A 24,163-nucleotide genomic window follows, 5' to 3' on the forward strand; every position below is an offset into this window, starting at 1 on the left:
ACGCAACCAGACTAGAGGATTGAGAAGACTAAGCTGGGTTTTGAGCCATACGTACGATAAGTTTTAATTATGATAATAGCTTGAATCGCCTCAAACCGTATGTTGAAGGAACCTCAGTCGACGAATCCCCGCATCGCCATAGCGGAGATATCCACATTGGACAACAATTAGAGTTACACTTTCCCCATCCGAGCGTAACCTCACTCGACATGATATATAATCTTAACCAGCCAATGAAAACCAAATCCGGCTCGTCTGGTCTATTCAATACCGTTCGCGGTGGGCTGCTCCCCGACGAGCACGGTGCTCTCCTCCGTCTTCTCCTGGTGCTGCTCCTTGTCGGCGTAGTACTTCTCAACGTCCTTCACGACTTGCCTGCCGGCGAAGTTCTTCATCAGCTTCTTCCCGTCGCACCGCATGTGGTGTTGATACCAGTGCGGTAGCGCCCTCAACGCCGGCAGCGTGCTTCCGGTACCAGGCAGAATGACCTGCCCGCTGGTGCCCTCGAGCACCTTCTTCACGATCGCCTCCGCCACAGTCTCGGGCTCCAGCGCGGGGATCAGGAACTGCAGGCCTTGCTCGTATCCCGTGAACAGCGGCGTCTTGGTGTAGCCTTGGTTGACGATGACGGTGCGGATGCGCGGCGCATTGTATGTGGTCACAAGTTCTGCCGAGAGGCCCTCGTGGAAGGCCATGGCGGCGGCCTTGGAGGCGCCGTAGTCGACCATAGAGGGCACCGTCAGCCAGGCGGCGTAGGAGGCGATGGTGACGACCATGCCATGGTTCTTCTCGACCATGTGCGGGAGGAACTCCTTGACGATCCAGTAGTGGGCGAGCGTGTTGACGTCAAAAGTGAACCGGACATCGCGCTCGGTAGCATCGAGGACGGTTTTGCCGCGGGCGACACCGGCGTTATTGATGAGGATCGTCGGGTTTCCGACACGGTCGCGGATATCTCGCGCGACAGCGGCCAGCTTGTCGGTTGAGGTGATATCGCACTTGAAGTAGTGGACATTTGATGCTGTTCAATGTCAGTGTCAGGCGACTGCGCAATGCGAAGACGGGGCTCTAAAGAACGTGGTTGAGGGAAAAGCTTACCCGCAGTGAAGGTCATCTCTTGGATGTCCAGCACCACAACGGTGATGCCACGCTCAGCGAGCAGCTGCACGACGTGTCCTCCGATACCGCCAGCGCCGCCGGTTACGAGGACGATCTCCTTGGACCAGTTGTAGCGGTCAGAGACCCAGTTGTTTATGGAGCGCGCCGACAACCAGTTGTTCGCCCACCGCGCGACGGAAAGCCATGCTAACGTCTTGAGGTTTGAAAAGGCTGTCGGGTGCAGGATCGTGAGGTCACCACCCTTCTTAGTGTAGCGGGCCAGGAGCAGCAACGGCAGTATGAGGGCAGGGTTGAGGGCGGTGCGGCCGATGAGGCGGAAGATGGGGTCCGCGACGAAGCCCTCGCGAGGGAGCTGGCCCTGGTGCATCGGCATTGTGAGGTCTGCGGTGTTTACAACGCGTACAGTGTTCCACGAGGGTGAGTTGGCGCCGATAGGGAGACTTGTGCAACCGGTCTTCTTAAGTATAAAAGAGAGCCGAAAGCGAGGAGGTGTGGTTGAAGGCTGCCCGTGCAATTGAAATCGGATGGCAGCTCAGGGGCGGAACGAAGCTTGGCGAGAGTTGGGAGCAACAACTGTAAACCGGCCCAACTTCTTCGCGAATTCAACCTTTTTCGTTGAAGCTTCCCCAAGTGCGAGCTACAACGTTATCAAGTTTCGAGAACGACGTTGGAAAAGCGAAGAGAGACGCGAACCAGGCCCAACATCGCACCACCGAACCGGCATGCGACCCCATACTTAAGGAAGTTTCAACGACTGGGGAAACGGCAGCCGGTCTGCCAAATACCAAGACGAGCAAGGGTCGTGGAGAGCTCGAGGCAAGGTAGTTGATCCCTAGCAACAGCTGCCGCTGCTGATCCATGTGCTGTGCCTTCCTCATGGCCCAGTATTTTGCAGCTGTAATGCGCAGCCGAGGTTTAGTGCACCCGGCTCAAAGTGCGGGGAATCCGGGGGGAATGGATGCAATCGTTGCAATTGACTGGCGCCTGGGATGCGAAGGCCGCGTAGGGCGCGATCTGATAGGACAGTTCCATCAGCGGGTGAAATGTTGCGGTAAGAGAGAGCCAGGCCATGAATTGAGTGTGGTCGGTGTGGGTGGGAGGTTTGCGCGCATGTGAGGCGGGTGCGCATTGCCATTTTTGGAGAGCAGTTCGTCGGGCGGGTGAAGGTGCCACGGCATGGCCATGGACACCGCGGAAGGCCACCGAGCCGGGAGGAGGAGGAGTGGGCCCGGGAATGAGTTTCCTACTGCGTAATAGACTAGGCATGTTGATCGCGGGTGGGATTGATTTGTGATAGTTGAGACTGAAATTCCTTTCTTTTCTTTTCCAAAAAGTAACAACCCTGAAGACTCGTCAGAGCTTAAATATGGTTTTTCTAGAAGGGGAATCCTGAGCGCCCATTGAAAATATGGGTGCGAAACACTGTCGTCGACGAATACGAGCGACTTCTTCGGCTCGATTAAGAAATAACTGTGTAACTGTACACCACTTCGTCCCGGGTATCATGAATGCAAATGTGAAAAAGAAAACCGTCTGATCCGCCGTCTCAACTACAGCATTACCGCAGCTCCGATGCTCAACAAGCACAACCAGTGCGCGCCGTCCCTCCAACTGAGGGTGCTCCCGGCCCCGAGCCCGTCGCCGGGGGTGGCCTCGGGCTTGGTACCGCTGAGTCCGTCGTCGTTGCCGTTGCCGGACTTGACCTCAATCTGCGTCGAGTCGCCCGGGGCAAAGAGCACACCAACAGAGTTTGCGGCCGTGGCGTTGATCTCCTGCTCGCTGAGGAGAGGGTTGTTCAGCACATCGCAGGAAGGGCGCGAGTCTTTCTTCGAGATGCTGTTGGTGACTGAGATGGGAACATCGAAAATTGTGTAATGATCTTCGTTGTTGAGGCGGAAGTTTTGGCGGATGGAGATCTGTAAAACGTCTTAGCCCGTGGCAATGGCGACTCGAGCTTGCTTCTCACGTTATAGGCACCGCGGTCGCTGCCTGTCGACGATGGCTGCCCATCGCCAACAAGGCAGTCAGGCCAGATCCAGTTAACATGCTTCACCGTGCTGCCGGGCTCCTGGAACATGATGTCGCCCAAGCTAGCGTTGTTGGCCGATGCCGTGCCGTTGGTGATGGTAAAGTTACGACCGGTGGTGTAACTGTACAGGAACATGGTTACGTTGAAGATCTTTGTCGGGCTGTCCGATGCATATGGCGGCAACGGCATCTTGCCGTTCGTCGACACGTCTAACGCGACATGGAGGTTGTCTGGCTTGGGTCAATACTGTAACGTTCTCCTTCCGCGACGTCTTGATGGCTTACCTCCTCCGAGAGGTGTACCGGGCTGTGGGGCATCGAGAATGACTAGACCAGGCGTGAAGATCTGGCCGTTGGCAATCGTGAAGTTTTGGGCCGAGCCGGAGACCGCGAAAAGAGACAGCAGCGCCGCTGCATACGAAGAAGAGGAAACCATCCTGAGGAGGAACGATGTGGCGCTGCGTCGCAGCTGACTGGTGAGAACAGAACTGTGAGTCGCACAGAAGATCGGAAGAAATGCACAGGAAGTTTCGGACGGACGGGCTGCAGTTGGTATTTAGGCCACCTGAAGCATCCAAGACTCTGAGCTGAACAGGGTCCTGGATTCAGCGGAACGAAAGAAAAAAGTGGGAATGCGGCACTAAATCAGAGGATATTTCGATGCAATCAACTCAGGAAATGAAATGAGGGTTTAGCCACGGCGGAAGATGGACGGGGATATGTAGACTGAGAGGGTGGGAGGACGGAAAAGCAGGGCCAAAACAAAAATCCCAAGAGATTGGGACGTCAGCAGGTAGGCATTGGCTCGTCTAAAAGAGCCAACTCTTGCAGAGGCAAAAAAAAAGTCTGGAACCTCTCATCCGTGCCGTAAACACCTCCTCGCCCGTTGACGGCGGCGATCCGACGTGAGGAACTGCAAATAACCTTGATCTTAAGACCCTCGCAATCATGCCGTGTTCTTCCCGAATGACAGCACCGGGCCAGGCGTTCCATCTCTGCGGGCAACAGCACGATACGCGATGCCCTTTCGTCTGTGCATGACGTGGGTAAGGGCGAGGCGAATGGTCACGAAGGAGAGAAGCAATAACAGCTGGGAATTAAGATGGCAGCCCTGCGGGTGTCGAAGGGTGTGACGCCCTCTTGATGCAGGGCAGGTTTCAGATTGAACAGGCGTAAAGAGGACGGATTCCTGCAGTATCCATTGCGGTGTTTCTCGAGGCGAGTTGGCGAGGTCGACTGGCCGCCCCCGTCCGATGGAAATGAGACGTTAGGAAAGCACGGGCCAACGCTAAATTAAACCAAGGTGTTATTCGGTGCCCTCGGCATCGCTTCCCGCCGCCAAGGAGCTTCCATCCATTCTCGAACAACTACAGTTCAATCTCACAAGACCTCTCGATCTGATAAGGAGGACGTCGAAGTCAGAACTGCCCCCAAAATCAGCATCTTCTGCATCGCATCCGTGAAGTCACGGGTCCCATCTCCTTGGTCTAGTCTGCTTTCGCCTTCGCCTTCGCCTCGGCAAGAAGGTTTTCTTTTGCTTCGAGTCCTGCTACCGCTATGTCTTCGTCGTCAATAAGATGGCTCTTCGCGGTACGACAGACGCCTCAAGGTGCCCTGGCGAGGGGAGCGTCGTAATCAACCAACCAACCGAGGATCAGAGCATCTGCAACCCTTTTGGCAGCGATCCAACTACAAAACTAACCCCGATCCTTCGCGACCATCCGCATCATGATGTTTGCTAACTTAGACAACCACTCGCTGAGCTTTCAGAAAAGATGCCGCGACGCAGAAAGCTTCCGAAAGAGTCGAGTCTCTTTGTCCCCGGCAAGCTTCCGAAGAATGCGTTTGCTCGCATACTGCCGCCCGAACTCGTCCTCGTTGTTCTCAGCTTCCTGCCGACTGAGGCGGTCTTTTCATTCGCTCTGACCTGTCGCTTTTTCTATGCGTCCTTCTTTCCCAATTCACGAACCCTAGACCTCGACTCGAAGACCGCACTTCTCACTCTTCTGGAAAGGGACATACCGAATCTTCTGGTTTGTCATGGCTGCACCATCCTTCTCCATTGGAAGCAACAGGATTTCAACCCGGATCCGGACAGCACCAGTATCGGACATCAGTGCTCGCATGTTGTGCCCGCCACGTTTTTTGCGCCCCTCGGCTACATCAACCGCTTGGAATATGCGAAAGCACGACTGGTCATGAACCGCCATCTGTATGGATCCTCGCATGGGTTGCCTGTGGAGATGCTCAACTGGGACGGTCATGGCAAGTTGTTCTTGGACGGAGACCACTTCAAAGCCGCCACAGCCGCTTGGCGGGCGCGCATCACCGGCGACAGCCGCCATGTGATCTTTGCCAAGATCGACTACACACAGACTTGGCGCGCGCGCATCGTCGACGACGAGCTCTACCTAGCCATATTCCAGACAGCATATCATCCAAGCAGCCAGATCGAAAATATTGAGACGTGCCTCAGACACCGCTTCGGTAGGATCTGCCGCCATGTCACCATATGGAATATGCGCGACCCCCCTCCAAACTGGATCACGATCACACGAGACACGGCTGAGCCACCCCACTTCGCCGCCTACATACACCACAATACGATTCTTTCATGCCCGATATGCTTCACGGACGCCCAAGTAAATACCACATGGTGCAGCATACGCGGGCAGTGGTCTGTACAGATGACCACATGGCGGCAGTTCGGAAAATGTCGCTCGCCCTCCGATCCCAAGTGGAACAGCTTTGTATCGGGGTTCCGGGACTCGTGGGTTCCAAGGGAACGTGGTCATCCGCCGGGAGCCATCAGACATAGATGGAGCAGAGGTGACGAGGTGCTACTGGGCATGGAAGGGGTCTTTCTAGACGCCCCCCTTTCTGGTTATCAAGGTAGTTGATTTTGATGAAATAACTAAATTATCGACCGGTAATAAATGAAATAAATTCTGTGACGATGTCTTGTCCATCTTCGACTCCTACACCTGCCAATTTGACTTAGCTATCATATTGTGAGATTTGACGTAGGTCTCGGAAAGCAACCGCCCTCATCGTCCGTCACCTTATTTTCATTGTCTTCGGCGTTATCTTCATCCTCTTCGACGTACGTATAAGGGCTCGAACCAGTCCCGTGTAAGCAATCCGGGCCGCGAATGGTTGCAGATGCACAATCAGTATAAGACTGTATACATGACAAGCTCTGGCTTGGGATTGCCGACTCAAGCTGGTTAGATTTGTGATAACGAAAGCGGACTCGAAGTTGAGGCTGAACTCGATACGTGCAAGACAATACGAGCAAGCCTAGGTTGACCATCGTTTTGATGAAGTATCGGCGAATAGATTGAACTCGAGAATCAAAATTCATCGTATTGTCAAGTCAAAGGCAAGGCACATAACTCTAACAGAATGCCGACGCCCAAGTCCCTTTCTTGCCAGCCCAATTATCTATCAAAAGACCGCATTCCACATGATCTCATTCATCTCTTCGCCACGCTAAAAAGCTTTTTTCCATTTCCTCCTCTTACACGGCCGCAACTCTTCTGATGCTCCTCCTCGCGCCCTCGCCGCTGATCATGATCAGGCCCTCCATCTCCAACGTACGCATCGTCTCGTTGAAGTCGGCCTGCTCGACCGGCACGCTGGCACCCTCGCCAAGTCTTCTCGCGACCTCGCTCCACCTCACAGTCTGGCCGCCGCTGGTGAGCTCGTCGAGGAGATGGAGAACAGCCTCCTTGATCTCCTCCTTCCTGCGGCGGTCCGCGGAACTCGTGCCCTCAGTCAGCAGACTCATGTCGATACGACCCTGAGAGTCGGTGGCGGCGGTCTTGAGAGCAGAGCGGATGAGGCGGGCGGCTTCCTGGACGTCATGCTTGGTGACGGTCTCGGACAGACGCATCTTGGCGTGGGCCTCGGACAGACGAATCATGGATTCAAGCTGTCTCGTGGTGGCGGTGATACGCTTCTCTGCGGCGCGAACGTCCTGGCCGAGCTTGCGCATTTCGATGTACTGATCGACAAGCTCTTGTGCGGCATCCTGTGCGATGGTAGGGTGGATGTTGGAACGAGCATAGGAGATGTACAAAGTAAGGAACTCGACGGGCTGGAAACGGGTTAGCTTTCTTCAATAACACTGTGATGAGTCAACCTACGAGAATGTCTTCCTTCGTGTGAGCGGAATCAGGCTTGTCCTCCAAGTACAGGGAGAGAAGATGGCGAGCAAGGCGTGAATCGCTCTTCTCATCGACGCGGTCAAGGATGAGGTAGACCAGGTCGAAACGAGACAGCAGTGTAGGAGGAAGGTCGATGTTTTGAGGAACAGGGAGGTCGGGGTTGTAGCGACTGCCGATAGGGTTGGCAGACGCCAGGATACTTGTGCGGGCGTTGAGAGTGGTGATGATACCAGCTTTGGCGACGGATACCGTCTGTTGCTCCATGACTTCGTGCAGAACGGAACGGGTGGCTTCCGACATCTTGTCGAACTCATCGATACAGCAGACACCACCGTCTGAGAGAACGAGAGCACCAGACTCGAGGACGAGCTGGCGCGTCTCAGGGTCTCGTGTGACGTACGCAGTCAAACCGACGGCAGAAGAACCCTTACCGCTGGTGTAAACTCCACGAGGGGCGATCTTGTGCACGTAAGAGAGCAACTGAGACTTCGAAGTAGACGGGTCACCACACAGCAAGACGTTAATGTCTCCTCTGTATCTGGGACTACCACCCTTCGAGAAAGTCTTGTTGGTGCCTCCAAACAGCTGAAGAAGGATACCCTTCTTGACGTCGTCCATCTCGTAGATTGATGGCGCGAGCGAACGAGAGAGCAAGTCGTAGATGTCGCTTCTCGCGGCAGTCTCCTTGATTTGCTCCTCCTCCTCCGGGGTGATCTTGCGAGTCTCCTCGACGTTTTCGTCGCCAGTCTCGCCCTCGTCACCCTCAACACCGAGAGTGCTAGCGTCGACACCCATCCTCTTCTTGTCCACCTTGCCAACGTGCAGAACGTCGACGTACGTCTTGTACACACTCTTGATAGTTCTTTGGCGAGGGTTCACCCGCACAGGGCTGACTCGGAAGATACCGGTGAGCTGGACACGGTCACCTGCCTTGCAGAAATCCACGAGTTCGTTGTACACGCAAACGGAAACAGAATGAGGTGTTTGGCCAGCAGGAACAGCGTCAGGAGTTTCCTGCAACTTGATGACCTGCTTGTCCTCAAATGTGCAACGGTTGTGGACGATCTGCATGGAGTTCTTGGAGGCACATCGCTGTCGGGGGCACTCAGTGGGTTCGCGGATCTTGCCACGGTCAAGACCAACGTTGATGCAGTGCCCGCAGACATTGCAACGGAAGAAAGCCTCCTTCATATCGGGAATGACTGGTGTAGTTCGGATGACCAAACCCTTGACAGCGATAAGACGGTCCATGTCTGAAGGGTTCAGGTCTCGAAGATTTGTGGTCTTTTCAAGACCGTAAGGTCTGACCATGTAAACCGTCTGATGGACCTCGTCTTCCTTCGAAGGTTGACCGTGAGATGCGCGAGGTGTTGGGGCATCTGAAGGTGTATCAGGGTGGTCTGAGCTGGGGAAAGCAGGCTCAGAGCTCAGGGCCGTGTTGCTTCGTCTAGAGACATCACCGGCACCGTTCTGAGAAGCCCGTTGCCTCGCATCCTCGGCTCTAGCCAATTCACTCATCAAATCGTGCACAGACTGATCCATGACGGGAATGATCTCTTGGGGATAAGCTTGGATGTGATGCCAAAGCATGCGAGTAGGCGGGTAGGTACTCAGGTCGGCGACGTTGAGGGTCATTCTGGTGGTACCCAGAAGAAGCATGGTCTCGAGAGCTTCCCAGTACGGCTTGGATTCGGCGTCAGGGGCGGCTCGAACTTCTGCTTCAGACCACCCATCTCTGTAGTACTGATACTTCTTTGTGAAATTCCTCACAAAATCCTTGAAGGCCGCGAAGGTATCGTCGAGCGAAACCGTCGTACCCCAGATAGTGCTTTGCTGTTCAGAAGAGCCTGGTGCATCAGAGCCGGGTGCATCTGAGGTGACTCTACCGGAGGGGTCCAAGACAATGCGTCGGCGCGGGGTGCTGAGACCCTCAGAGTGAATGTCACCTCTTCGTGAACGAGCGCGATCAGAGACGAAGAGACCGCTGGCATCGCTGCGCAAGTCTGATTGTGGCGGTCTTGGTGCTGAGCGGCCGGGACTAGAACTGGGATCGTATCGGATGGGCGAAGAGTCTTTGATTGATGTCAGTATCAACACTTGTTCTCAGGCTTCGCATATTCATACCTCTCGCCATTCCACTGGCACGCGGGGTCCTGTCACCGTCACCGGTTGACTGGGTGTCAATGTCTTGACGCAGCGGTGAGCTAGGAGGCGGGCCGACATTGGTGTTCTGGCTGCTGCTACCGCCCCGCAGAGGGGAAGAAACATCGCCATTGGCAGGCGCATTGCGACGACTGCTAGCCGATTGCGCAGGAGAAGACTCGTAAAAAAGAGGGCTCGATGCGAGTTGCGAGCGGCGGGTTGTGCGAGGGGTTTCGGCCGGGCGCTGCTGCTCTTCCGCAGGCGCGGGGCTGCTTCGGCCGGCATCTGGGTTATTTCTCGTGGACCGGCGGGGAGTGCTGCCGGCCGTCGAGCTTCTCGTCGACCTTTTCGTGGGCGAAGACATCTTTTCTGAGTTGTTGATGACTTCACGTCGTTGTCTTTGCGGAGAATTGTGTCGACGTAGGAGGCGGATGCGGGATGCGACAAAAGAAGTGCGTTGCTGGGCAGAAGGGAGATGTGGAGAGCACTCCCCTAAAATTGAACAGAGGTGGGTTGAAAGGCAATTTACGCGCTTTCGCGTTCTGGAAAGAAAGGGGCGCGTTTTCGCGTAAAGAGGTGGTCCGTGCATGTGCGTATCGCAGCTGCCAGGGTGGCCTCCACTCCGCGATCCCTGCTATCCGGCCATCGGCGAAACCACCCACCGACTTGTACCGATTCTGGGCTGCTGAGGTGGTCAATTGCATCCCGTTAGAGCTCCTTACAAGGCACCGTGGACTTACAGCTTCGCGATACAACAAGTCCTCCAACAAAAGCGCATTCCCAGCGCAAAACACCACAGACGAAACCGCCAAGATGGCTCCCGGAATGTCCCTTTTCTCGGTCAATGCGATCCTCATCCTCAGCACAGAGGACGGATCGCGGTTATTCTCCAAGTACTACACCGCACCCCACCACGGCCCCTCGGCGACACAGAAGGACGGTATGCGCTCGTACTCTTGAAGCTGGCCTCGACCTTGGGACTGACAGATAGCTTTCAAACAGGAGTCGCCTCTCCGAGCAACCCCTACCCCGATGTCAAGTCCCAAAAGGCCTTCGAGAAGGGCCTCCTCGACAAGACGGCCAAGCAGACCGGCGATATCATCCTCTACGACAACCGTATCGTTCTGTACAAGATGGAGTCGGACGTCATGATGTACGTCGTCGGCGGTGTTGATGAGAACGAGGTGCTGCTGTATAACGTCATTCTGGCCCTGAGGGACTCTCTTCACCTGCTCTTCAAGTAAGTTCACAGCTCTTTCCCTAGCTCCAGAGCTTCCCTTCGTCTAACAAACCCCTGCAGGCAATCTGTCGACAAGCGCACAATCGTCGAGAACTACGACCTCGTTTCCCTCGCCATCGACGAGATCGTCGACGACGGCATCATCCTGGAGACCGACCCCACCATCATCGTGCAACGAGTTAGTAAGGCACCGGCGCAGGATGTGGACCTCCGTCGTATCGATCTCAGCGAACAGGGTGTCAACAACCTCGCCCAACTGGGCAAGTCGAAACTGGCGGACTGGCTGCGACAAGGATTGTAAAGGGGTTGTGTAAGAGAGAAAAGGAGTCGGCGACACGAGAACAGACGGGTTGCACATGGGAGTTTTATGGTGGCTTCTAAAGGGAACGCATCATTAAAAGTACAGTCCCGTTGAGGGATGGTCATGACGAATGCTCAAATTTATGCCTAAATTCTATTTGCTTTTCCCCAGCCCCGTCTATGCCCGAATTTCGGAGGCAGCCTTGCGGAGCCTGTTCATTACCGCCTCTGCAATGTCGTTTCTGTCGTCGATACCATCTACGAAGATGACGCTGGCGCCCCTTCTATCCAAATCTCTGAGCGCCGAAAATAAGCCCTGCGCGATCCCTCTAATATCGTCTCCCAAGTCGATGTCAAGCACCGTAGCCATAGGCCTGTCCTCGGCATCTTGAAGCTCGCCTTCTTGGACTTCGTACGTCGCTTCATCCCTCGCGTTCGCCTCCGCAGCACCGTCTACGTGGACCTTGGAAACCTGGAGCGCACCGTGGTGCAAGCCTCCAGCAATCTTCCACCTCCTCGTCCGGATGATTCCTATCCTGACAGAAGCCGCACCGTCGCCGTTTACCGCCGTGGCATCTCCATTCTGTTGGAGCAGCGCCTTGTGCAGATCCTCCGCCACGATGCCCTCGGCACCCGCTGGGCAAGCATACTCGTAGAGCACAACCTTCGCCTTGGGGCTGTAGTGCTTGTACTTCATACCCGGTGCCCGCGGCGCCGACTTCCCCGTCTCGCTCTCGTCCTTGTACCCCTTGACAACGCCCTCCCATCCAGGACAGCTTCGCAGCTCCTCCATACTAACTCCTCCCGGCCTCAACACCACCGGCGGGTCACAAAGACCATCCACGACTGTGCTCTCCACGCCGACTTGGCACGCTCCGCCGTCTAGAATAAGCTCAATGCGGCCCTCTAGGTCGTGGAAGACGTGCTGCGCGGTAGTCGGCGAAGGCTTAGTGGACGCATTCGCTGAAGGCGCAGCCAGAGGGACGTTCGCTAGCTTGATGAGCGTCAACGCCAAAGGCGATGAGGGCATCCTCACACCGAAGCTCGTCAACCCCGCCGTGACTTCAGGCGCGAGCTTGCTCGGCGAAGGGTTCTTGAGAAGAATCGTCAGGGGTCCGGGCCAGAACTTCTCAATGAGCGGTTTGTAAATCTCAGGAATCGGGTCCTTGGCAGCATCGCCGTTCGTCTCGCGTGATCGCAGCAGACCTCTGAGCATGTCGAGATCGCAGACGTGGGATATCAGCGGGTTGTCCGAAGGCCGGCCCTTGGCCGAGTAGATGCCCTTTACAGCATCGCTCCTGGTGGCGTCGGCGCCCAGGCCGTAAACCGTCTCGGTTGGGAAGGCCACGGGCGTGGCCTCGGTGCGCATGTACTCTGCCGCATCACGGAGGGCAGTTATTGAGTGGCCTGAAGCGGAGGAGCTAATCTGCCAGGTGCTGAGTCTCTCAGGCCCCGTGTTGTTCGTGAAGCTACCCAGCCCTTGGGCGTCTACTTTGACGATGCGGGTCTGCATGGTGAATTGTTGTGTCGAGAGAAGTCGTATGTGTGTGCGGCCAAAAGTCGATATTTCTGTCGCGAGATGGCGACTTATACGATGAGTGAGAGCCAATGTGAAAGGCTTGAGATATCGTGAGAACTCAAAAGTCAATTTCAGAAGAAAATTAGAGTTGGCAGAGAAAGAGGGTCCGGGGTAGATATCTCCGATGCTGAAGAAGGATCTAGATCGTCGTCATTGGGATAAAATGGGTATCAAAAAGAGAGTATTGTGTGGATGCGAAAGATTATCAGTTGAGTCATATCAAAAAAATCTTTCTTGGACGTGAGACTTAGTGCAATCGAGGTGAGCGGTTGTGGCGGCGATAATTCCGAATCCAGCCCGGCGGTCGGGGTTTGCCTGCCAAGCCCACTGAGAGAACGCTGAGGTCACACACTGCAACCGCTGAGGTCCCCTCCCGCTGATCGGGGTTTAGTGGAACCGGTGATGTGGTTTCGGTGGAGATTGGCTTCCTTCAGGTGCTGCGCCGTTCCCGTCCCACATGTCGGCGTGCCGGCCGAAAAACCGGCGTACCACCGGCCGGCAACAACGCGGTTCCTAGCCGTACCAAAAGCATGAGGCGAGGGATGAAGCCGAACGAACGGATTTGTTTGGCTTACTTCAATCCTACAAGACTGTCGCGTCATTTCCGATGTCCCTCCTAAAGATCGATGACATCTGAGTGCCGTGCAAGACTCAAGTCTACAAGGATCCGTTTGTCCAACGGGACCAGAAAACTGAGGACCTCTAAACTCGGACATACTTCATAACAATATCGTAGCATTTTTTAATGGTTCTTCGTCTACGACATCTACCTTTCCCGGCAGATGTCTCATGATCCGCGCGCTCTGGAAAACATGTCATCTCTCATAGTCGTCCCTTCAAACTTTTCTGTATTCCAACCGTCGCTCGGGGAAGGCCTCGCTCTCCGTATTTCCTTTCCCCAATCCTCTCTAGCTCTGTCATGCTCTACGCTCTCTCGTCGTGAGCTGTCTAGCCCGCCGCCTCTCATCCTCAGTGAGCACCCAGATCATGCCGTCCTCATCCTCGTCGTCCGCCGCGGAGATCTCCTCCCACTCTTCCTCCTCCATGTTTGCCACCATCAGAATCTGCGACACGCGCGCAAATAGCTCCCTGACGCCGTAGTTGCCTTTGGAGACCGTACTGATGACGCTGGAGAAATCGCGCTCCATGCGGATGACGCCGTACGCGTTGGCTCTGGCGTCCCAGACCCTTCGCTCGAGAACGCGCGCGAGGTATCGCGCCGTGAGATCATGCAGCGTTGTGAAGGTGTGCGGCGTCATGAGGCGCGCGATGGGCTTCATGAGGAGATCCCAGCCGTGCTCAAAGCGGCGGGAGACCTGGTCGAGCACCTCTTCCTCGTCTTCGTCATTCTGCTCAGCGTACTCCGCAAGCTCTTCTTCCGAGAGGGAGTAATCTATGTCGCGGAATGTTTCCAGTAGCACGGGGCGCAGTCGCGGCTGAACTACTTGCTTGAAGAGGACCTGGATGCCTTCGTTGAGGAGCTCGGTCGTCTTCGTGGTGAACGAGCTGTGCAGAGTGTTCAGGGCGGACGTTGCAAAAGTGACGTCCTTGTCGAAAGGGAAAGAGTCCTTCAGTGATGGCTCGTGAGAGTCCCCATTCGCCTTCGTCGGGTCGTTGGCGCTGCCCACGTTGCTCGTTATAATGCGGCCAAGGTACTCATTGGCCGTGTCAAGACTGTTGATCAGGACAATGAATTGGATGATTCTGTCCTCTGGCGGGAAACCACCCTGCACAATGGGCTTGGGGTAGGACTCATCGCGCATCTTTCGTTGGATCATGCCGATGAAATCAGAGCTGAGAACTCGTTGAATTGTGGGAACAACAGACGCGATAATATCCCTCTGTGATGTTGATGTTGACTTTTGTATAACAGCGCTGACGACGTACATGACATCGTCGACGGCGGAAATGATGAATGGCTGGTTGGTATCGATCTGCTTGCTCATGCTGAGAGACAGGTTGCTTGCAGGAGACTCATCTAGCTGGAAGGCCTTCTCGACCGATCTCCTGAAGAAGAAGGTCATCATGGTATTATATGGGAATGTTAGCTTGTCTGAAATCTTGCGTCTGAGATTCGACTTGATAACTACGTCCGGCATGGAAAGCGGAGCGTCTTCAGGAACAGAAGGCTCCTATGAATTTCGTTAGCAGGCATGAGCGCAATTAAGGATGACAGTAACCTACCCGTGTTTTTCCTGCTAAAAAGCGGGAGTATAATGTCCAACGTCCTAACATAACGGCGATCTCGCTGAGAATACCGTCGACCTCCCTCATGTTGACGCCTTCGTCCTCGCTGGCAGGTTGGTTTGCGCCTGCGCCCATTGCAGGGGAGTTGACCCGCGGCGTCCCGCCTCTTTGCGGAGGCAAGAAGCTCTGCACCAGGAATGAGAAGGGATAACTCTTGACGTCCTTTAGTCGGCGGTCAACATCTCGCTCGTCGCTCCATGAGTCGAGGATGATACCACCCTGCACGTCGGCTTCTTGCTGCAGCCGCTCGATGACGCGGACCATCTTCCCAGAACCGTAGTGTAGTTCGACGAGACCTCCATGTCCATCAACAATGCGCGCGATGTGATCGAACAACCTTGTAAGGGCGTTGGCGTAGAAGAAGCCTTCTTTCCTGGCCTGCACACCGGGTCCTTCTTTCAGAACAGACCTTGCCGTGCCGGCCACGCCTTGACAAACATACCGCCCGTACACATCGAGACCGACATCACCCCTCCCAATCAACGGGAAAAGCTTGAAGAACCTCGTGACCTTGGCACCGTCACCTTCCTTGGTTGCCTTCTCGAACTCCCTGAGGAACAGCCCACACAAGCTCTCCTTGGCGTTTTCGAGTGTTACCCAAGGCGGGTCGGGTACCTCGACAGACGGCACAATACTCGATGCGAACTTGCCCTTCGTAATGTCCTCGGGTACTTGCGCAGCGCGCGCGAGATACGCCGCGGCGGCCTCCCAGTCCTGTGGGGCGCCCATACTGCCGACGACGCCCTGAACGCAAGCCTTGAGCTCGACGACCTGCTTGACGACCTCGAGCGTATCCTCGACGCGGCTCTTCTCCAAGTCCAGCTCTTTGACCTTATTACTCAGCCGCCCCGCCGTGTCTGCCGCCGTGGAGAGCATGTCGTTACCGATGGACCGCGCAGCGATGACCTGGCCACCGAGCCCCGCGCGCAGCAGGTCGAGGCGGCCCAGCTCGCGGGCGAGGTCGGCCTGGGAACCGAGGAGGGCATCGAGACGGCTCGTGATGGTGGATTCGCGGGCGTGGAGGGCGTCTAAGGCGGCGCGCACCTCGGCGACGCTCGAAGCGGCGTAGATAGAGGTAGTGTTGGAGCTACTGCCAGGTCGGGCAGCTGCGGCGACGTGTGCTGCGCTGTCGGCGGCATTGTCGCTGTCCGCGCGATGGGAGGAGACGCCATTCGTGAGGTTTGACATTGGCGCGAGCTGGCTAGGAGGTGCATAGCTACCTGAGCCTGCCAGCAGAGGTAGGGTGGGTGTAATTTGGACCGTGGGATGGTTGAGGTCGAGGTGAAGCTGTAGGTGCTAGCTGGCCCGAATTGCAAGGTAGCACTCTCGGTGAACCCTGCACACCGATAAGCGAGCCAGGTGTAGGCGCAGGGAGGAAGGCAGACAAGGATTGGGCTGATGTGCAAACTGGCAAGTTGAAAATGAAATCCCAAAGCGACATAGATTGGAAATTCAATGTGGTTTTTGGATAGGCCGTTAATTATTTACCGTAATCAAAGTTTACATATATGCTTAGGCCGTTGACAAGCACAAGTCGCCTGGGCTGTTTCTTCTTACACGAACGATGCTCCCACCTCTACACTGCCTGACTGTATCCACCGGCCAGCCTCCGTCTGGCATATTTCCAGTATTTTCTAAATTCATCCGCCCAAAACACCGTGCTGCAAAGCATCAATAGGCCGATTAGATCGAAGAGACCCAACGCTTCTGTTTGGAAGACTTCTTGTAACCAGGGGAAGTATATAACGAGCAACTGGCCCAGGATACTGAGCGAGACCGCCCAGTTGAAAAGTGTATTTGAGAAAAGTCCAACCTCGCCTCGCAGAATCGATTTTGACTCCGAGCGGCAAGCCAAGGCATTGAACATGTCGAAAAATACGAAGCAGGTGAATGTCATCGTTGTATCACGACGGTTCACCTCTCCATCCGCGAGCATCTCACGGCTGTAGATGAGCATAGTGCCTATCATGATGATAGATGCCGAAGTGAGGACCCGATATAGCACAGCTTTCGTGAGAACTGCGTCGTTTCGCTTGCGAGGTGGACGGTTCATGACGTCGGCGTCTACTGCTTCCACGCCAAGTGATTGAGCGGGAGGTCCATCCATGATGATGTCTGAGATTTGTTAGTCTGATCCAATGGATACCTTAGAGAAGAAAGCTTACTGATCCAGAGAATCTGCATGGCATTCAGGGGTGATTTGAAGCCAAGCAGAGTGCAAAAGAAGACCAAAGACAGACCAGCAGCACTTGTGCTGAGTTGGAAAGTCAAGAAGTTTTGGATGTTGTTAAAGATACCCTTGCCCTCCTCGATCGCGCGGAGGATAGTCGAAAAATCATCATCTGTCAGAATCATATCCGCAGCCTCTTTTGCGACGTCAGTTCCGTGTAAACCCATGGAAATGCCGATGTCGGCCCGCTTCAACGCAGGGGCATCATTCACACCATCGCCAGTCATGGCGACGATATCGCCTCGGGCCTGGAAAGCACGAATGATCTTGAGCTTATGGTCAGGATTGGTGCGAGCAAAAATCGTCGTGTGCTGGATCGCGTGAGACAGCTCCTCCTCAGACATCGCATCAACGTCCTCCCCCCTCAGGACGGGGCGTACGGCGCCCTGGCTGGAGGTGTGCTCACTCGGCTTTGCAATTGGCATGCCAAGTTGTCTGCCAATCGCTACTGCGGTTGTCTCAGCGTCTCCGGTGATCATGACAACCCTGACGCCTCCGCGAAGCAACTTTCTGATCGAGCGGCCAACTCCTGGCCTGGGCGGATCACTCATACCAACCAACCCAGCAAAAGTGAGTCCTCGATATGTGTCATCCTGTTGAGGACGAGGGCTCCCGGGGGTGCTGCTACGGGTAGTCGGCGCCAATGTCGATCTACCCTTAGAAGATCTCGACACGGCACCACTGGCGAAAGCAAGCACTCGAAGACCCTTCGCGGCCATGGCCTCTGCCGCTTGAATGGCTTCGTCGCGACGCGCGGAATCGAGAACGATTTCTCGCCCATCGCGGGTGAGATACGTGTCGCATGCGTCGAGGACCCTGTCGATTGCACCTTTCATGTATGCGAATTCCTTAGAATCGGTTCCAATAGTGACGCCCATCCATTTACGTTCGGAACTGAAAGGGGTCTCGCTGAGGCGCGGACCAATAGACTCGCGAACGTCATGCTCTTTGAATCTGTCCAAGAGATCAAGCATAGCTACGTCCGTAGGCTGTCCGCACCAGCGCGTAAAGGTCGAAGCAAAGTCAGCTCCCTGAGTTGACGAAAGCACGGCCCTGGCTGCTGCGCCATTCTCGGTGTATTGCTGGGCGAGACGGCCATTGTTTGCGATGTTTCCAATTCGTAAAATGCGCAGAGTAGCAGAATCAGGCTTGGTCTCCGTAGCTTCGTCGTCAGAGTCAACATCAATGGCATCGTTGGCGCCGAAGTACCACATCTTGGCAGTAGTCATATGGTTCATCGTGAGAGTTCCTGAGAGATGTCAGCAAAGTCACTCATGAGACAGCATGCGTCTTACCTGTCTTGTCGGTGCATACGACATTCACCGAGCCCAGAGTCTCTACTTTAGGCATCCTACGCACAATGGCATTGTGGCGGGCCATTCTATGAACGCCGAGGGCCAGGGTAACAGTCACGATGATTGGTAGGCCTTCTGGGATGGCTGCAACAGCAAGAGAGATCGAAATAGTAAAGATCTCCAGCAGTTTCTTGCCCTGCAACCAGCCCACCAGCGAAATCATCCCAATAATGACGAAAGACACCTTGCTCAGCTGAGAGCCAAGGTCATCCATGGATAACTGGAGGGGCGAACGGGGGCTTTCGGTGCCAGAAACGCTCGTCGCAATGGTTCCGAAATTCGTGTTTCCACCTGTTGCGAACACAATTCCCTGGCCGTGACCGGACCTCACCAAGGTCCCCATCCAAGCAATGTTGTTCTCGCTGTTCCCACTAGCATCCATGCTGTCAGACAACGCAGACGGGCTCGGGAGTTGAAGCGAGTTCGCGCCGTACGCTGGCGAGAGTATGCCGCGGGTTTTTGGCTCTGCGGTGATTCTCACTGGCTCGTTCTCGCCAGTCAAATTGGACTCGTCGATGGTCAAGTCCGCGGCCTTGGTAACACGAATATCGGCTGGGATACGGTCGCCCGTAGTGAAGTATACCAGGTCTCCCGGAACCAGTTGCGAGGCCATAACCTTCGACGATGTCGCCTCGAGCATTTCTTCTCCCGGCGTGCTTGATGCGACCGACTCATCTCCATCCATCGGGGGCTTCGGTGGCCAAGTAGGGGTTCGGGCACTGCCTGGTGGCTTGTTGGTAGCTGATCGAACCAGGTGGGCGTGGTTCGGGACCAAATGACTGAGTGCTTCTATCGACTTTTCCGACCTGTATTCCTGCACGAAACCAACCGTGACCACAATAGTAACCGCTACGGTGATGCTGACTGCATCGTCCATGTTGCCCAGGAAGATGGAAGCTCCAGCTGACACCAGGAGGAGCATGATGAGGGGTTCCTGGAACTGTTTGATGAATCGCAACCAGAGCGGTTCTGGTGGTTCATGAGGAATTTCGTTCGTTCCCCAATCGCGCAGTCGATTCAAGGCTTCGGCGGCTGAGAGACCGTGGGTAAGAGAGGTTTGGAGCCGGCTAGCGGCTTCTGCTGCCGTTATGAAGGAGAACTCGTCGGCAACGCTCTGCGGACCACCATTATTAGCTGAATGCAGCGAAACTATAGGATTTCAAGGGTATGCTCCATACTCGTGACTGAGCGGACGTCGTCCGAAAGTGTCCCGGCCTCTCTTGCGATCGTTCCGCCTCGAGAGGCTCCATCGACAAACTGGTCGTGCCTGGCGCCTTTGCGGCCAGGGGGAGCAGGTATTCGCCATCATCGTCGGAGGCTTTCCGCTTGTGCCACGGCCACTGCATCTCTGCGAATGGCAGGCAAAGTACGTCGATCACGACCTTTCAGTGATTGTAGGACGCCCAAATACCGATCATTTGTCACGGGGCCGAGCGAAAAGGGGACATGCGCCAAGGTGGGACAAGTCGTCGTCGGGTCGGGGGAAACGGTCTCGTTCGGAGGACAGAGAGCCCTTTGTCGGCAAGGTATCAATTGGAGAGAGCTTGGTCCGAAGACATAGTTTCGTGGGCGCTGTTGACAGGTAAAGGAGACCGGATGTCGTGGTAGAAATTGAGAAAACGTATGCCTTTCTGCCAGGGTAGCAAATGCTAGGCCTAGAAATCTGAGGTGGTCCCCAGGTACAGGGCCACAGGGCGTGTGCGAGCGCGTCTCTGGGGCGGGTCCGTGGTTATTGGACAGGGGAGCCCTGGAACGAGGACTCGGGAGCGAAGTCGCCGCTCCGCAGGTTCCAGTGGAGAGACACCCGACTGTAGTACCATCCATCGCAATAAGCATTTGATGCCGTGTTCGGACGTCAGACAAGTGCATCATATGCCGGTAACGTGCCTGTCTCGTGGCTGCAGCACATTGTAGAGTCGTCATTACAATTCGGGAGTCTATATCTAGGTGCGTTAGGGTATTTGCTACGCCCTATACTGACTAGCGAGATCTCTCCTACCGCTGGGAAGTGCGCGGATGACTGTAAGTTGTGCAAACAAGTAAAGTTGTACTCCGATGTGTTGGAAGTCTCCAACCTATTTTTACCAGGATTTCTGAGGGCAACCAAGCAAGGTTATCTCACAATTTGGACGAGCTCTTCCGACCAAATCGGGTTAGCGCTGTTGCTGCCGTAACCCAGGCTCAGCAAACGTCCCGTCTAGAGCGTGAATTTACGTCTTATCTATGACCTGGAATAGTTTCGCGGTGGCTCTATTCGTAACACTTGAGTCTACTGAGATGTTTATGAAAAGAAGAATCTAATAACTATTGGACTTCCTTCGACATATTAACGAAGCCGCCCGTTTGAGGGTTTGGATAGTAGCGCTCTGTCTCCTTGAAACCCAGTGATCTGTACAGCGCGATTGCAGCCTTCATTGAATCGAGAGTGTCCAACAGTGCCTCGTGGTATCCTTGTTCTCGAGCAAGTCGAAGAACTTCCGTGACTAATTTCTTCGCGATATTTCTCCCTCGTGCTGACGGATACACATACAGCCTCTTCAATTCGCAGTATTTTATGTCGGGTGCCCGGTTGATTCTGAATTCGGGTTGAAGCTCGATCGGTCTCATGGCAATGCAGCCAAGCACTTCGTCTGTGGCTAGATCGCGTGCCAACAGCAAAGCACCTTTTGGGGGCGCGTATTTTCCGGGCAAGGTGCTCAACTCGGTAGCAAAGTCTTGAAAGGTCAAATCCAGGTCCAGCCATTGGGCATATGCGCTGAAACAGTCTGAGATGGACTTAAGGTCCTCTGGAGAAGCGGCGGACCGGATGTAGAAGTTTGGTTTAGAGGAAAATGACATGACTTGGGTTTGGGATGTGGCAGCCGACTCGGTGATGGGTAGCAGTGCGCTTTGAGGTGATAGGCGTTGAACATCTGGCATCAGCTTCCCACGACAATGGTTCTTCATTCATGACAATAAATAGTATCCTGACCCTCGTGTCACTTACAGCGTCCTCGGGGGTTGCGATTAGTTGCCGAAAATGACTCAAAAAGGGCAATTCGTCCCGCGGTGTTGTGTACCTCATCAGAAGCGGTCAGTCGGGGCAAAACACAGTCGCCGCGTGTAAGTACACTTCCTCGTCGTCTCGATCTTCCGGTCGTTTTCTAAGTCCCCGAAAAACGAAGAGAACCTGAAAATCCATGCCAACATCCAGAAGTATCGTTTGTTACTCAGCCAAGTGAATCTCTTGGGAACAGGTCACCTCACCATGTCTGCGGGGCCAGTGAACAAAACGGTGCCCATATTGGGAAAGACGAAGTTTGTTGCGTGAGTAATCATCTACAGCTCAGGGTTAGTGCTTTGGAATAACAAACCAAAAAGATGCCGAAAATGTCATGCGAGAAAAGTTAAGTGCCCAGGTGGCCAACCCTGTAAAACTTGCGTGCAGTTGGATTGTCCGTCCGAGTGTGTCTATCCTAAGCGTGATAGGCAGATCAGAGTTAGTGAAAGGTGCGCAAGAACTTTCCTCTAAGTGGTTTTCAAACAGTCTCACTGATGCTGCTTCAAGTCACATCAACTCTATACTCCAACAAAACCAAGCATTACGAGCGCGTCTTCAGTCCATCCAAAACACAGAGGACGCCTCGAAGACACAGCACCGTTCGCCTCCTCGGGAGAACGGTTCCTCACAGCAAGAAGAACCAAGTCACAATCCGCTCCTCGGTGATACTCCTTGGTTTGTTCACCTGCCATCGTTCAATGTCCCTTTACGTGTTGGCGAGGGAGCAGATACCGCTTTCGCAACGCGGTTTCGTCAGGCTATCTCGCCGCATGCGAGGCATCCTCCACGCCTACAGTATCCGAATGAAGCCTTGATAATGTCCTTTTCCGAAATGGCAATTCAACCGAGTTCAACTCAAGCGCGTTTTCTAGTCCAGGCAGCGTTGGCCAGCATTGATCAGTCTTACCATATAGTGCGAAAGAGCTCGGTTTGGGCTCTGCTAGACCGCTTCCTTGAGGCGCCAATGAAGCTAGATTTGCTAGCGAAGTGTAAGATATACGCACTCTTTGCCTTGGGTGAGCTCTATTCAAGTCATTACAAAGCTCCAGAGAACAACCTCCCTGGACTTGCGTACTTTGGTATTGCTTTCAAAGCTCACGGCTATCTTCTCGAACGTCCATGCGTGGACAGTATTGAAACCACCTTGCTATTAGTAAGGCCCCATATCTCCCACGGATTGGTACATAGCTGAATGTCCAATTACTTAGTCTATTTACTCTGTTTGCATTAACAGATGGCATTCGGCATACTTCCTAGCCAACTCCGCCATTCGCCATTGTGCCAACATGGGCCTGCATTTCAACATACCGGAAGCCCACCTCCCAGACAAGGCAGCTAGAGAGCATCTGTGTCGACTGTGGTGGACTTCATACGTTCTTGAGCACACTTGTGCTGTCAATAGCTGGCAACTGATCCTGATTCAAGAGGACGAGATACTGGTCGACCTCCCTTCTAACGCACGCCTTTCTGATGCACAGAAGTCTGATTTCACAGACGCTGCTTGTATCTGTGCAACGATAAAGCTCGCGAGGCTGTCCCGGAGCATAGTCAATGACATTTATGGAAGAGGAAAGCATAGCGCATCTTTCTTGACCCGAGTCCAAAGAGGACTAAGGGACCTCAAGGAATGGTTCAAAACTCTGCCTGATCACCTAAAATTCAACTCAGAAGAGGGAAGCCTTTGGCCTGAACGTTTCAAGACATTGCACTTGCTATTCAACCAGGTAAGTGGGAGAAAATCACTACAAATGTGTCGTTGTGACGTCTAATAGAGTCAGTGCATGATACTCACGACTCGGCCACTTCTACTTCATTTGGTTCGATCACATGGGAAATCCAAACCTACAGAGACACCGAGTGCTTCCAGCCAAATACAGGTGGTCATTTATACCCTGGTGCAAGCGTGTGTTCGATCTGCCCGCCAGTCGTATGCCATTTTGACCGAATCATGGATTTCTGGGTCATTCAAACCCTTCGACTACACACGCACTCAGTATCTCTTTTCGGCAGCCACCATACTTGCGATTTCTGGCTTTCTAGATGGCATTGACGGTTCAAGAGACCGTGACGACTTTGACATGGCCTTCAAGTTGATGCAAGACCTCGTAAAGTCCGGAAGCGTTGCGGCTGCTGAGTTTCATCAGCACCTAGAGGCAATCAAGGTCGACATTCGCAATCACTCTGCAGAGAATAGAATGTCGGAAACCAGAAATGACCAAAGGCCCGAAGACTCACAGCCTACGACTGAGCAGCCGACGGCAGACTCGGGTTCTTCAGAGCCATGCCTGCATGTGGCAACGGAGGCCGCGGCGGCCGACATGGTTCTCGATGGGCCGTTCTTTGATGCTTTCCTGCAACGAGGTCAGCCAGATGCCGAAGATTTCAGCCTCTTGGATGGATGTCAGTCGGAAGATCTGTATTGGCCTTTATTTGACACCTCGTTGACGTAGCCGCTGGGAACTGTCCCAAGTACGATCTCAGCTTGGTTATACCAGCTCAATATAGCAAAGAAAATTTCAACGAAGGATCCTATTCATGTTGTACATGAGTAGAGTGTGTCCATTTGCAATGCTCTCGTTAACTCACACTCGTGATAACAGGGCAGCTTTGTGTGTGCTTCGTCAGAACGTGTTGAACGTCATTGAAGAAGCCACAGAATTTTCACCTCTCTATGTGTCGGTTGTGCCTCAAGGTGGGAATCCGCAGTTTGCAAA

General features: G+C 54.3%; 7 protein-coding genes across 7 annotated transcripts; 2 read left to right on the plus strand and 5 right to left on the minus strand.

Moving 5' to 3' along the window:
* Positions 1-260: 260 nt before the first annotated feature.
* CkaCkLH20_03525 (uncharacterized protein) lies at positions 261-1,492 on the minus strand (the record flags this gene model as incomplete). The annotated part of the gene is made up of 2 exons (XM_038886244.1): positions 261-1,021; positions 1,099-1,492. The coding sequence occupies 2 exons, from the start codon at positions 1,490-1,492 to the stop codon at positions 261-263; spliced, it is 1,155 nt and encodes a 384-aa protein (XP_038748753.1).
* Positions 1,493-2,669: 1,177 nt separating this feature from the next.
* CkaCkLH20_03526 (uncharacterized protein) lies at positions 2,670-3,583 on the minus strand (the record flags this gene model as incomplete). Its single annotated transcript, XM_038886245.1, has 3 exons — positions 2,670-3,035; positions 3,086-3,378; positions 3,433-3,583. 3 exons carry the CDS (start codon positions 3,581-3,583, stop codon positions 2,670-2,672), a joined length of 810 nt encoding a protein of 269 aa, XP_038748754.1.
* Positions 3,584-4,922: 1,339 nt separating this feature from the next.
* Positions 4,923-6,047, plus strand: CkaCkLH20_03527 (uncharacterized protein; the record flags this gene model as incomplete). The annotated part of the gene is made up of 1 exon (XM_038886246.1): positions 4,923-6,047. One exon carries the CDS (start codon positions 4,923-4,925, stop codon positions 6,045-6,047), a length of 1,125 nt encoding a protein of 374 aa, XP_038748755.1.
* Positions 6,048-6,667: 620 nt separating this feature from the next.
* Positions 6,668-9,822, minus strand: CkaCkLH20_03528 (putative MCM2/3/5 family protein; the record flags this gene model as incomplete). The annotated part of the gene is made up of 3 exons (XM_038886247.1): positions 6,668-7,246; positions 7,296-9,388; positions 9,441-9,822. 3 exons carry the CDS (start codon positions 9,820-9,822, stop codon positions 6,668-6,670), a joined length of 3,054 nt encoding a protein of 1,017 aa, XP_038748756.1.
* A 449-nt stretch (positions 9,823-10,271) lies between these two features.
* CkaCkLH20_03529 (coatomer zeta subunit) lies at positions 10,272-10,999 on the plus strand (the record flags this gene model as incomplete). Its single annotated transcript, XM_038886248.1, has 3 exons — positions 10,272-10,398; positions 10,461-10,698; positions 10,759-10,999. The coding sequence occupies 3 exons, from the start codon at positions 10,272-10,274 to the stop codon at positions 10,997-10,999; spliced, it is 606 nt and encodes a 201-aa protein (XP_038748757.1).
* A 177-nt stretch (positions 11,000-11,176) lies between these two features.
* CkaCkLH20_03530 (translation initiation protein sua5) lies at positions 11,177-12,511 on the minus strand (the record flags this gene model as incomplete). The annotated part of the gene is made up of 1 exon (XM_038886249.1): positions 11,177-12,511. The coding sequence occupies one exon, from the start codon at positions 12,509-12,511 to the stop codon at positions 11,177-11,179; it is 1,335 nt and encodes a 444-aa protein (XP_038748758.1).
* A 983-nt stretch (positions 12,512-13,494) lies between these two features.
* Positions 13,495-19,755, minus strand: CkaCkLH20_03531 (putative calcium-transporting atpase type 2c member 1 protein; the record flags this gene model as incomplete). Its single annotated transcript, XM_038886250.1, has 6 exons — positions 13,495-14,709; positions 14,762-16,111; positions 16,743-16,939; positions 16,990-18,303; positions 18,350-19,523; positions 19,588-19,755. 6 exons carry the CDS (start codon positions 19,753-19,755, stop codon positions 13,495-13,497), a joined length of 5,418 nt encoding a protein of 1,805 aa, XP_038748759.1.
* Between the last annotated feature and the right edge of the window lie 4,408 nt (positions 19,756-24,163).

The sequence above is a fragment of the Colletotrichum karsti genome, assembly GCF_011947395.1.
Source record: "Colletotrichum karsti strain CkLH20 chromosome Unknown Scaffold8, whole genome shotgun sequence".
In the NCBI taxonomy this organism is placed as follows: domain Eukaryota; kingdom Fungi; phylum Ascomycota; class Sordariomycetes; order Glomerellales; family Glomerellaceae; genus Colletotrichum; species Colletotrichum karsti.